The sequence below is a fragment of the Adelges cooleyi genome, unplaced genomic scaffold (genome assembly GCF_023614345.1).
Source record: "Adelges cooleyi isolate 19-005CV unplaced genomic scaffold, UGA_ACOO_1.1 ACOO_flye_CR_arks_rails_tigmint_CR_PRNA_23, whole genome shotgun sequence".
Taxonomy (NCBI): domain Eukaryota; kingdom Metazoa; phylum Arthropoda; class Insecta; order Hemiptera; family Adelgidae; genus Adelges; species Adelges cooleyi.
In genome coordinates, this window is record NW_026095893.1 from 14,147,181 (window position 1) to 14,161,062 (window position 13,882).

General features: G+C 28.1%; 1 protein-coding gene across 2 annotated transcripts in view; it reads left to right on the forward strand.

Moving 5' to 3' along the window:
• Positions 1-8,644, forward strand: part of LOC126835587 (neuropeptide F receptor-like) — a 30,258-nt gene extending 21,614 nt beyond the window's left edge. Inside the window, exons 1-5 of one of the 2 annotated variants that reach the window (XM_050568264.1) lie at positions 1,330-1,432; positions 2,914-3,103; positions 3,355-3,762; positions 4,857-5,109; positions 8,244-8,644. In XM_050568264.1, the coding sequence (XP_050424221.1) occupies positions 2,951-3,103; positions 3,355-3,762; positions 4,857-5,109; positions 8,244-8,605 (1,176 nt within the window). In that variant the 5' untranslated portion in view covers positions 1,330-1,432; positions 2,914-2,950 and the 3' untranslated portion in view covers positions 8,606-8,644. Of the gene's footprint in view, positions 1-1,329; positions 1,433-2,913; positions 3,104-3,354; positions 3,763-4,856; positions 5,110-8,243 lie in introns of those variants that run through there. The other variant, XM_050568263.1, reaches the window with a different exon arrangement.
• Positions 8,645-13,882: the final 5,238 nt, after the last annotated feature.

Sequence of the window (13,882 nt, forward strand, 5' to 3'; positions counted from 1 at the left end):
CCGAAACAACGTGTAACAAAATTATAACATAGTCATCCTTTATTGACATAATATCATATTTTGTTTTTGCCAAAAATATTTTTGTTATTAAATCATCCCGCAGATATTAAAGATATAAATTGAGTTTCACATTTTAGAACATAAAATCTATATTATTTACACAAATTATTTTATTATGCGTGTGTACGTAATTTTTTAGGTGTTAACATTAATTCGTGGACATGCATTCGCATTCATTAATCAACATTGGAAATTGGAATTTTATCTATCTTCAAGTACTTTAAATCTATGCAAATCCCTCTTATTAGAGTAAGAAAATAATTTATGAGTTTTTGTATTATTATTCAAGTATTAATTAATTATAAGCCTAGCATACTCTCATTTAAACATAATAAATAACGATTAGATAAAAAAAAATATATTTTTTAATGCGACTATAATGCTTTGCGACTAATACATTTTCATGTGGTAAATGCATTTAAATTTTAATTATAAAATTCAATAGCTTTTGCGTAGTTTTGATTTATGAATTTCAAATTAAATTAGTTTTGACCATGAAGATTATATAAAAAAAGCAAAAAGTAAAATAAAATAAGCAAAAAACATATTTTGCGTTTATGAATTAGGTAAATCAAAAATTTAAATCGAAAGTAAAACTAAGTATGGACTAAGATTGTAAGTGGTAGGTGGAGGAGGTAGTATATTTATGTATGTTAATTGAGCAAAACCTAATATTTTTAGGGTAGCCACTACTGTTTTAATAAAATCATTACTGTTACAATATAATTTAGTTATCTATTTCATTTTCGTCGTTACTGCTTTAATTATTATGTATTTTATTAACATATCTTATGCTTAGCTATTTTTAGAATAATAAATTCGTTTAATTCAATATCTATATTACCATTAAAAAAATATTTTTTCGTAGCATACAATAAAATATTGGCACTGAACTTGTTGTTTAAGGGTCATGTAAAAAACGAACCGTAACACATTCAGTCACGTTCCTGTTTATTATTGTTCACACCGTCATGAGGGGAAAGTAATTTAATTTTAACCCTGTCAAATAAAATGTAAATTCATTTATTTTTATGAAAATTTATCGTTTTTATTTATAAAGACCCGTCAAATAATTATTTTTTATTCGAAATGCTTTTTCGTATTTGAATAATTTACTGCTGGATTTACTAAATATATAGACAGTGAAATATTATGAATATACATAACCTTTAAACAGTACTGTGACCTATGTTAAAATTAAAATAATATCACATTATACCAATATCCATTATCGGTTTATGCAATACCTGTTTTCATTTTTTTTTTTTTAGATACTTCATAAATCATAATAGACAAATTGAAAAAAAACTTATTTGTTAGTTCCATATTAATTGGTTTTATAAATCATGCTAACGTTGACTCCAAATTAAAGGTAATACTTTTGAAAATATTTGATTTTCTTTCTAAATTGCCTTATTTATATTTAAATAATTTTTACCAATTTATATTAATAAAAAAATGTTACAACTTGAAAAAATTACTATAAAAATCTCTATTTTGACAACCAGCGGTTCTCTAAAATTAACAACTAATTAATTTGAATGCATTGTCAATTTGACCATGAAAAATATATTATATTCGAAAAATGTAATCTAATTAAGTTTCTGATAAAATATATTTTGAATACAACTCATATTTATCTTTTAACATTTTATATAAATCGAATTCATACAAAGCGATTTACTTCCATACTTAATATTACATATTTAAATTGATAAAAAATAAAGGAATATCAATACGACTATGTTAAAAACTAAATATTTGTTTATTTTACACATTTTATGGTTAAATATAATGCTATATTTGGGAATTCTACTAAATACAGTCATTATTTATAAAATACTGGTAACATGAAGTTGGTAACTAATCATTTAAAACACTTAAGGATATATCTAATTGAGTGGTACGTAAAACGATTTAAAGCAGAATTTACGAGCATTTCTAACGATTTTTTTTCATTAGTACTTCTATTAATTTATTGTAAAATTAATTTAATTCCTATAGTTTTTTTTACATAAATTTTAAACAAAAAAATGTCATGTGATGTAACGGCATGAAAATTTAATTAATATTTAATTTTGAAGGTATTATAATTAATTTTTTTTTTTAAAGCTAACAAACAATATAATCGAGATCTCTCACACCTTTACTAGCACTTCACTCGATTAAGTATGTAGCTACTACCGGTTGATAATAAAGAATTGATATTTTATTGTATTAAGATAAAATTATGTTTACTAATAATTTAAATACATTACATCATATATATATATTTTTTTGTGCTTATTTTAGCTGTTTTATTTAAGATTGTGATATATATATTTATGCGACGATATTGATATGTTTATTACCTAGTGGCTATTATATAAACTTGTTTTACTGGAAGTATAACTCTGTAATTCTACTCAGAATAAATTATAAAATTTGGCTAACAATACATTTTTTGCAGGATTTTGGTAATAAAGTTCTGAAGGCATTCCAAATTGCGATTTCCCACTATTTTAGCTAAAAATAGTATATTAGTACAAAAAAATATTTTAACTCAATTTACCTCAATTGTATTTGAATATAATTGTAGAGTTTGACTACAACGTAGTACAAATAATACAGAGACTACCTCGTTCACATTGAAAACAAACACTTGGATTTTTTTAATAGGACTTAATATAAAATATTATATAATATTAAAAAAATTAAAATAGTAAAACCACGTGTGTTTATTATATATATACATTTATAGATTTGTATTATTATACTACGCTAATTATCTTTAAAACATCTTTATTACGTTATGTTTTATTGTTAAACTAATTTTAACAAAAGATACAACAATTGTATTTTTATTCATTCCAGAATCAACAACTTTTGGTTGACGATGCCTTAGCCCTTAATGGTTTGCTCATTAGACGAAACAATGAGTACATTTATGGAAACGTGTAATGATACAGATATGAACTCTACATTCAACTTTAGTTTAGAAGAAGTTTATTCTATTTTATTAGAGCATAGAAGAGATGCTCGAAATTTGGATAAAACCACTGAGGTAAATACTAAATCATTATGTGAAATAAACTTTCAAAAATAATGACTTTATATCAACTATGTACACCTATGTATATGTTTAGATCTATTTCTTTCAGTGACGTAGGTGTGGGGTTTTGAGAGTTTGAACTCCTTTGGCTTTCCTTTTTTGGAAGTTTCTATGTAACTTTTTTTAGAACCCCCTCCTCGTGCGAATTTCTACGCCACTAATCTACATAGACAACTAACATGCTTCTGTTTTGTTTTTTATAGACAATTCTCATTGCAGTTTACTTGGGCCTAATCACTGTTGGACTGTCAGCCAATTTGACTGTGATTTATGTGGTAGCTAGACGCGTTCAGATGCACACGTCTAGAAATATGTACATAGTGAACTTGGCCATCTCTGACATGACCCTATGTTTAGTTTGCATGCCATTAACTTTAACGTCTATATTAAAATACCAATGGACCATGGGGACTGCTTTATGCAAGCTGGTACCTTTATTACAAGGAACTAACATCATGGTCTCAGTGGGTACAATCACGGTAATCGCCATTGACAGGTATTGGGTAATCGTACGTGGATCCGCTCAAAACGAACGACGGTCAGTGTATACGTCGATCGTCCTCGTTTGGCTGTTTGCAGTCATTACCGCTTCGCCGGTGGCTTATTATCAGGTAAATCTATACTTAAATGCATTAGTATCTGTATGTAAACAATCCTATTACCGCCCTAACAGCTGAAACTACATAAAACAATTACAAAGCATTTACAAACATCTAAAACAATAACGCAAATTGTACAATATTACAAACAAATGTAATTTTTGCAGTAAAATAAATGGCGTACGGACACAAACATTTTACATAAGTTACATACATTTTTTTTTTTTTGTTGAAAAATTAATATTATTTTGCTTTTGGGTTAACCAAACATTAAACATGTATATTTGAAACATTACCCTCTCGGGTTCGCATCAAAGCTAAAAAGCTCATAGTTATTTTTTTTATTATTTTTTATTTATTTATTTATGGAATTAATTCCATTTACAATATATAATATTACAGTATAGACAAAAAAAAAACAGTATAAGAAAAACTTACAAACTAACAAAAAAACATTTTTACAACTACACACTAAATGTTGACCTAATGTCACTTATACAACAAGAAAATAAATCTAATTTTACTAAATTTGCAGTAGACATTAAAATATTTATCACTGAGGATAAATTATAATTAGTACGTATATTTTTTTAAGTAAATAAATTATTGTTTCTCGTAGAGTTAGACTTAACTTTAAAATTTAGTTTTTCTAATATTTGATGGCAATCAATTGTTTAATAATTTAAAAATAAAAACGAAATTTAAATATTTTCTACGATTTCTTAAAGTAGGAATATTAAAAAATCCAGAAACTCCATTATGCACGTTCAATGTTTATTATTCGGCGACTTTTAAACGTTTTACATTTAATCTGATTGTATATTCAAACAAACCAATTTATAACTTAAAAACTTTAAAAAAATGATTGGCATTTTAAACCACTCGACTATTTTTTATAAATTTTGCTCGCATCATATCGTCTTCGCTTTGAATTTCGATAAAAAATCTGTACATTTTTCTCAACATGTTATGTTATATAGATACTGGGTACATTAAGCAATTCTACATTAATAATACTTACTACTTATACAAAATTCTTATGGTTGTTTTTATTTTATTTTTGGTTGCATATTTGATTAAATTTGCGTTTTCTTTAAAATAAACAGGTAGTCGAGCCAGTGACATTCCATCAAGTTGTCCTGTACGAATCTTGCCGTGAGAAATGGCCCTCGACTGACATCAAAGTAGCTTACAACATAGCAGTTGTGCTCATACAAGCAGTACTTCCGGCTACTGTTCTACTGGTCGTACACATTCGTATCGCCACGTACTTACATGCACACACAACTTCTCAAAAAGACCCAAGACGTGCCCAGCGGGAACTACAGAGAAACAAGCGCACTACTCTACTACTAATAGGTACTGTTAGCAACTAGCTAACATTCGAATAGACCAATATTAGATTAGGATTTACATTTAACAATAGGCGGTGTTCTCCACTCGTGTTAACACAACGCTGAAAAACCTTTTTTTGAAAAAGGCGGCAGAACAAAATTATATTTACTTAGTCACGATTTACCGAACTTAAATTACGATTATTTGTATTCTTATCGAGATGCGGCTTAACGTAAAGTGAAATAACAGTGTCATTTGTTGCTAATGATTCGGTTACAGTTGCTAATTATTTATTTGGCGATTTTTTTTTCATCTGTTAATTCCGTCTCTTCTCTAAGTACTTAATCTACGAGAACGTTAAATTTTTTAAAAATATTATTTGAATTCCCAATTTATGCTGAGTTTAATATGTTTGACGGGTTAAAAGTTGAAACCAATAGGGAACACTCTATTCCGGGTATTTTTAAATACTGTGTTTATGGGTTAGATATATTTCTATTTTTAAGATATTGATATTATTAATGGATCCTTAAGCAGGACGTCATTCTTTATCTCGACGATATGAACATTTGGAGATGGTGGATTTTGTTTCAATGGGGTGTCAGTTTTTCGACAGAATTCAGATCGATTTAACCAAGTGTCACCACCCATGGTTGTACTTCAAGTTTATTGATTCTAATGTTTTAAATATTCTTCAACGATGTTAGGTTATTTTTAACTGTTTTTTTTTATCAATTTTTATTATTTGCTGATGGCCTCAAAATCTTATTATCAATTACTGGTGGTTGTATAAAGATTCCACATCAACAGGTTCAGTGATTAGTGTTTCTCTAACATAACTGACTTTAACCCTGGACTTGGTTAGGAAACGTTTGTCATTTATATGTGTTTTTGTGCCCACTGATGTGTACAGGCCCACAACATACTCTTAAACGTTTTGCACGGCAGTGTGGATTCTCTAAGGATTGATTTTAAGGCATGTTCTTATATACAAATAAGTGTAAGCAAATATAATTTTTTTAGTAGAGAAACTCAATTGCTTTTTATTGCTGTTTACATTGATTGTTGCCGGTTATCGATAATCAACAATGTAATAAATTTAGGCGTTACATTTTCATCTAACCTCTTATTTGACACTAATTTTCAAAATACTTCAAAATATTTTAAGAATGTATTTTTGCAAAAGCTGTACGAAATTTCTCGTTCTACGTTCGGTCTTGAAATTCGGATCTGTGATCTGAAACTATAATAATATTAGGAACTAATCCTTAAGAACTTTGAAATGTAATTATTTATTAAGGGGTAAAATAAAGGAAACATATGAAATAAATTGATTTAGGAGTATTATAAATATGTCAACTAATTCACGGATAAATGAATATTACGTTTTTTTAGCTAAACAGATTTTTTAAATATTTTTCTCTGAATAACGTCAAATTTTGATGACATATTATTTCGTATAAGTCACCTTCTAACGTATCGTATGGATTTAAATTGTGACATATAAAAGTTGATTAATAAATACCTATACTCTGGAAATGTTGACTGAAGTCTATAAAACCAATGAATTCTAGTTCATTCTAGTTCATTTCTAGTTGAATTCTAGTTTCCAGGAATTGTTATCGTTTTCCAGAAATTGTCATCATTTTCGGTAATATGTATAAGTAAAAACTTTATCGTTTACAGCAGAATGCACTAACATAATTTATGTTCTTCACTTTATCATCACATTTAATAATGAAAATATTTTTATCTGCACTGTTACTCTCAATTTTGTCTTCTAGCTCGAATGTCCAATCCATTTGTTTCTCGGATATCGCCTCTAATACATTAAGTCCCCTTTTTCCAAAAATAATTTTCTGCGCAAAATGATTTAGCCTACTCCCCAATCAGTTATTTTACTTTTTCTGAGTTATTACACTTTTCTTATTCCATTTAGAGATCTTCTCCATCTTCGCATAAGTATTATATTATACAATCCTTTACTCATTATTTTATACTTTATTTCCATTAATATACTTTATGCTTTGCTTAACGGCCTCTCACTTTAATTTTTTCCTGGGTTTTTTTTATCTAAATCGTACAAAAATCGCATACTTTTCTCGCTTTAGGTTTGAGGTTAACTCAGTTTAAGGACTTCGTCTATTTCCTTGTTCCTTGCCCCTTCTTTTTATCACTGAAGTCGTCTTGCCTCCCTGAGCAATATCTCTTTTGTCCCATTTAATATTTTAATAATTTGCCTGATTTATTCATTACCTCCAATATTTTTTTTAGCACTGAGCCTGATCCAATGAAAATGTGATCAGCCAGTCAAATGCTCTCTCTACTATTATCGTCATTTCTATACATTTGTAACTATAGTGCATACTTGCTGACCTTACAACTTTTTCTTCAGTCAACGTCTACCTCTAAATCCCTCTCGCTTACGTTTAACGTCCGTTATTCTTGCCGATCGGGCCTTTGACCGTTTAGATTTGGCATTTTTGGGTATATAGCTGACTACCGATCTAACGTTACCAAACAAGTTGGCCCCAGAAAAAGGTGCAAGTGGCCATTTTTCTCCCCAGCAGTTGTCCGCCCGGATACACTGCCGCCTTATCCCACTCCGCCACCCACCTGCACCTCTAAATGCTTATGTATGCTAAAATCATTCATACCCGTTTTACTATTTGTTTTTCTTTTGAAGGGAAAAAAAGTTTAACGTCATACATTTTAAACACCTTTGTTGTATTGTACGTTGTTAAGAAATATTTATACTTTTATGTTAAGGCCCCTGGATACCGACCATTTTTTTAAGAAGTTTTGTATAGGCAATATTTAAGAAAAAAGTGGTTTTAATACATTTCGACCATGCCAATTAATTAACCGGTTAATTTTCTAAAAGCATCATGGTATTATTTTTAATTTAAATCATTTTGTCTGTGAGTGAAAGCCATTTTAGCCTGATAGACGTGTGCGATGGACAAAAAAAGATGTGTTTTGGCTGATAAAAACGGTCGGTATCCAGGGGCCTTAACTTTCGGGCATTAATTTGTGTTCAAAATAAGAGTGTTGTATGAAAATAATGTTGTTTTGAAAAAAAATACTTACAACATTTCCACTCTGTTTTCTATTTTAAGTATACACTTATCATACATATGATACATATTTTGTTTCAGGTGTGGCCGTCGTCTTCACAGTGAGTTGGCTTCCCTTAGCCGTATTTTCTTTGGCTGCCGACTTGATAACCACACCGATGTCGACCAAACAGCTTTACGTGATACTGGCCATCTGCCATTTGACAGCTATGACTTCAGCCGTTTCCAATCCTATCATATACGGGTGGATGAATTCCAACATCCGCAATGAGCTTTATCAACTGTTCAACTCCAGTCTGTGGGGAAGGCAAAATGATACCAGATCGATGGTTACAAACACCACGGGCTTGCGAAACAGAGCAAGGCCATTAATAACATACAACACATCAAATTGTGCACCCGGTAGCCAAGATATGTTTTCCAGGGGCGTGACAGTGCTCTAGAATAACGCGTTTCCGTTTTAAGCTTTTTTTTTTTTTTTTGATGACTTATATAAATTGAAGACGAGTTACGTGTAGTGATATTATAATACTCGCGTTGCGTACATTGCTGTTTTTATCACCAAAGTAAGAAAATTATTTTTATGTGTACAAATATATTATTATATAAGCAGGAACAGTAAAGGTACTTCGGTTAGTTTCAACTTATCTATTTGTGGTATTTTACAAAGTACGAGTGTTATTGATACATAACTTATAACGAAATAGTTTTAAACATATTTGCACGTTGGCCATTAAAATATAATTATTTACATAATATATAGCTTAACATCACTATCGAGTACGCTAAATTAAATTATTTTTATTGACCTACGGTTTATTTTTATAAGATACTACTTATTGCAACAAAAAAAATGTAAATAATATATTTAAAAATGTTTTTTGAAAATTGAATGTTAGTTTCAAATTTATTTTCCATTGGATTTTTAAGTACCTCTTTTTTTTTTAATTGAATTCAATTGTTGCGTTCTTTTTATGATAATTGTGTAATGTGCATAGCATGCGCATTGGAATTACGCGAACTAATTACCAAGTTCACTATTTAATAACTGGTCATTGCTCAAGCACGACCATTTTTTTAATACGGCACATAATCATATAATAATATTTATAGATCACGATATATTAAAATCGCTATAGTTTAATTGTAGTTTTGGATTATTACTTATTAGGAACATCAATTTTTAACATCAGAAATGGGTATCCAATTTTCAACATTAGTTACAACTTATACAAACTAAAATCCTAGAACAAAGATCCTAAAATTAAAATGGATTTCCACTTACATGTAAAATTGTGTCTTCAATACACAGATGAACAAAAGGTACGTTTTACAATTATGAACGAAGTAGTTACTAAGTTCAGTGGACTCGTGAACAATTAAAAACATTTTTAAATTAAAACTAATTATTTTTTAATATTTTAGAAAATATTTTAAAATAGTATAATACAGTAAAAAAAGTGATCTTTAAAAATGATTTAAGTATTTTCTCAACATTTTTTAATATCAATTATGTTTTTGTTGTTTACCTATATGGGCTATATAAAATTGAATAATATAAACATAATTATACACATATTATATTATTCGTATGTTTATTTTATTAGAAAAAACACTGAAAAATAAACGTTTAGCATAAATAAATAAACGCAAAATAATCGTTATTTCTGTTAATTTGACAATAACTATTAATATCATAAATTATAGATAGGTACCCACATAATAATCATCTTTATCAAAGAATACAAGTAAACAATAGTAAGATGAGTTTGTAGGTATTGTAATGAGTATCGAATTAGGACATTTTTCGCATTTACATATTATTTTATAATTATTATTAACTATTATACTAAAAAAATTAGTAAAATTAATTTCATTAGGTCTATTATGTAAAATTACCTAGCCTACGATGTAAATTGTATACCTAGTAACATATAATAGAGTCATGTTATAGTCATAGGCGCAATTTCAATAACAAATTTGAGGGTTCTTAAGCTCTGCTTTTTCCAGGTATTTAAATTTAAATTAATGAGGTCATTAACCTCATCCATTTTAATTTAACCTCATTTTTTTAGAACACGAATATTGAATAACAATTTAACATTTAACACTAGTTTATTATCTAGCAAATTTTCCCCTCATAATCTCGTTTTCCTTTAGAGGTGTTTTTTTTTATGGAAAAATTTGTGTGTTAAATTTCAAATAAAATGTAATCCAAATAATCAATTATTGAAGTAAATTTAAATTAATGCATTTGCGGTTTTAAAAAAGAAATTTTATTCAAAACACAATTTTGTAAAATATATACAGAGTGATTATTTTATCATGAACCACTCAATATCTCATAGAGTTTAATAAGAAATAAAAAAAAAATTTTCATACTGTTTTTATACAATATGATCTCAATTGTTTACAATTTTTTTTGTTTTTACCCCCCTCCCAACTTAATTTTTTTTTTGATAGCAACTTTTAAAATTTGAATTTTAACCTTTTGTCCTTTAAAATATATACGTTATCATTTAAGTTTTAAAAGTTGCTATCAAAAAAAAAATTAAGTTGGGAGAGGGGTAAAAACAAAAAAAATTTTAATTTCTTATTAAACCCTATGAGATATTGAGTGGTTCATGATAAAAAAATTACCCTGTATTATATAATTCGACTTTGTCTAAAAATTAGTTTGTTCAAAATAAGAAAAAATTCAGATCCTTAGCTTAACTCTAAGTGCTTTTTGCATTAATTTTTACTTGCATATGATTAACAAGGGAAATTTGAATTTTTCATTTAAAAAATTCTATTTGAAAACTAATTACAATTTTTACAGTTTTAAAAAAGAAATATTACCCTAAAAAATCACTCTTTTGATATTTCGGGATACATATTCTTTTTTTCACGTTAGAGCTCATTAAAACTCATAATTTGAAAATTCGCTAAAAAAAAATGTTATTAACATATAGCACAAGAAGGACTTTCAAATATCATATTTCAGCTTTAATCTTTTATTTTTAAATTGTAAAAATTTTGATTATTTTTCAAGTTGTTTAAATTAATTATTAAAATGGGTTAATCAAATAGAAAATTAAAAATTCATGTAAAGTACTACGGCTCTACAGCTCGAACATTTTTGGTGGCTCTTCCATGAAGGATTGAAAAAACTCTTCCAATTTAAGACCATTGTCTCAATCTAGAGGTGCCACGTACCTATACAAAAGAGAAGCTGGTGGTGGTTTATCGAAGACCATTTCCTGACTATTTCCTTATCCATCCTCAGTACATCCAAAGGGGAAAGACCCATTTTTTTTTCAGGCAAAATTTGACTATAGCGTTTAGACAACTGCGTAGAGTGCACAATGGTAGTAAATGCGTACTTACACGGCGAAACTCATAAATAGTTAAGCAGTGATATTCAAGTAGGACCATCTCAAAACGGCAAAAGCGCAAAACATCTTGTTGATCGAGGGTACCTAGACAACGGCTGAGATAATTATTTTCAGATTGACAACTAAATAAAAACTCAAATACATATTAAATTATGCAAGCAAAATAGTTATAATATAAATAATTTATTGAAAAAAAAAAATAAAAGAAATAATACACAATAAGATATAGAACGATATACAATAGTAAAAAAAAATTGGGCAAAAGGTTATAGGGCACTGAAATTGTTACTCGGGAAATAAATCAAATCTCAGATTCACATCGTTGTCATTATCATCATCTTCATCAACGTTGTTAATGATAAGGTAAGGTAACCTAATCGTTAAATACATAGTTATTTTTGTAAAAAATGTGGTTAAACTTTTTTCATTAAACAAATCTAAGCAATATAAGAAAATTTATGTGGTTAAAAAAACAAACGCCACCACATATTTATTGTCTTCAGAATTTAATAGCCCAGTGTATATTTCTGTTAAATATATGATTTAGCTGAAACATCCTTATTATACTAAAGTTACCAAATCAGTATATTATCATTGGATACAAAAATAAATTATAATGATTGTGCATTGTTTATAAAATAACAATTTGGCGTGAAATACATGACATGTCGTTCTTGCATAAAATTAAAACTTGTGTTATTTTTTTAGATAAAATTAACGAGATGACAGTTGAGAGCGCTTAATGGAAACCATTTATTGACAGAAATGGTACGACCCAAAATTATATACTAAGACATATAGACGTATATTATACTAGAACTATACTTCGACTTATTATTGATACTAGGACTTTTTTTTTATTTATATCTACAATTTATACCTAAATAATATTAATTATTTGACCGGTGTTCTTATTATTATTACATTTTAATTACTATTAAGACTATTTATTATTTATTTAGTGTAATTTATTTATTGGACTTCGATTACTTTACTGAAAACCAAGAAAAAAAATAAGTGTAAAACTTGAGCACAAATTGGACATATTATTTAAACTTATATTATAGAGAAATATAATTTTGAAAATCTAAGTCCAATGCACCGTGTAGAAAAACTTCCTCTTTCCAACAAAAAATAAATTATTGTAATTGGACAGCTCTACGATACATGAGAGTTTACATTTAAGTTACAGTTACATTTAAGTTTAAGAGTTACAGTATCCAAAGACCTCTAATCTCTTTACAAAATTAAAATTGGATCATTCTATGTACCTAGTCGGCATTTTGGTCTAAAATAAACCAAAATAGCTTTTACCAAAAAATTATTTAAATAAAAAATAATACCTTGAAGCTTATACAAAATATTAACCGGTTTATTAACTAACATTGTCGAAATTTATTAAAACATCTTTTTTTTTAATATTGCCTACACAAAATCCCTTTAAGGGGATTGCATGCGGTTGGTTTTTAAGGAGTTTTGTATAGGCAATATTTAAGAAAAAAGTAGTTTTAATAAATTTTGCTAATGTAAATTAATTCACCGGTTAATTTGTATAAGCTTCGTGGTATTATTTTTAATTTAAATTATTTTGTCTATGAGTAAAAAACATTTTAGTTAATATAGCATACATTTTTTGTTCCACCACACAGGCTGAACCAGTGACCCGATAAGTAATCTGAAAACAGATTTGAATTCGTCATGAAGTTTACTTATGATCGGTCAGGGTACTTTTTTGATATCTTATTCCTGCTATGTATAAAACACGTTTTGAAAATTATATCAAATTTCAAATTTTCAAATCAAATTTGGAAAGGGTTAAAATTAAAAATTGAAAAAAGTACCATGACCGATCATAAGTAAACTTTATGGCGAATTCAAATCTGTTTTTAGATTGCTTATCGGATCACTGGTTCGGTCTGTGAAATGGAATAAAAAATGATGTGTTTCAACTAAAATAACAGACCGCATGCAATTCCCTTAATATGTAATTTAATAATGTAATGACCATTGTTGAGGGAATGTCATCCGTGATCCGTTAACGTTTTTTTAGTAATCAACGTTAAAAGGCATTCTTCAATTTACTTTTACTAGGACAAGTTAAAAAAAAAAAAAGTATATTATCACCCTCTTTCGATTTCCTAATTATTTTTATTCAAAACCCATTTTAGAACAAGTAAAACGCTATCTCGCTAAACACGTGTTTACGATTTAAAATTAGGGGTTTAACCTGAGTAGGCCGTAGTTATTCCCACGCTCCTTTGTCAAAACTTGTTAAGAGGTAATCCGGATTGTTTTGGATGTCGTTATAATACCTACGCTTTCATCGCACCATGTTAATGCGGA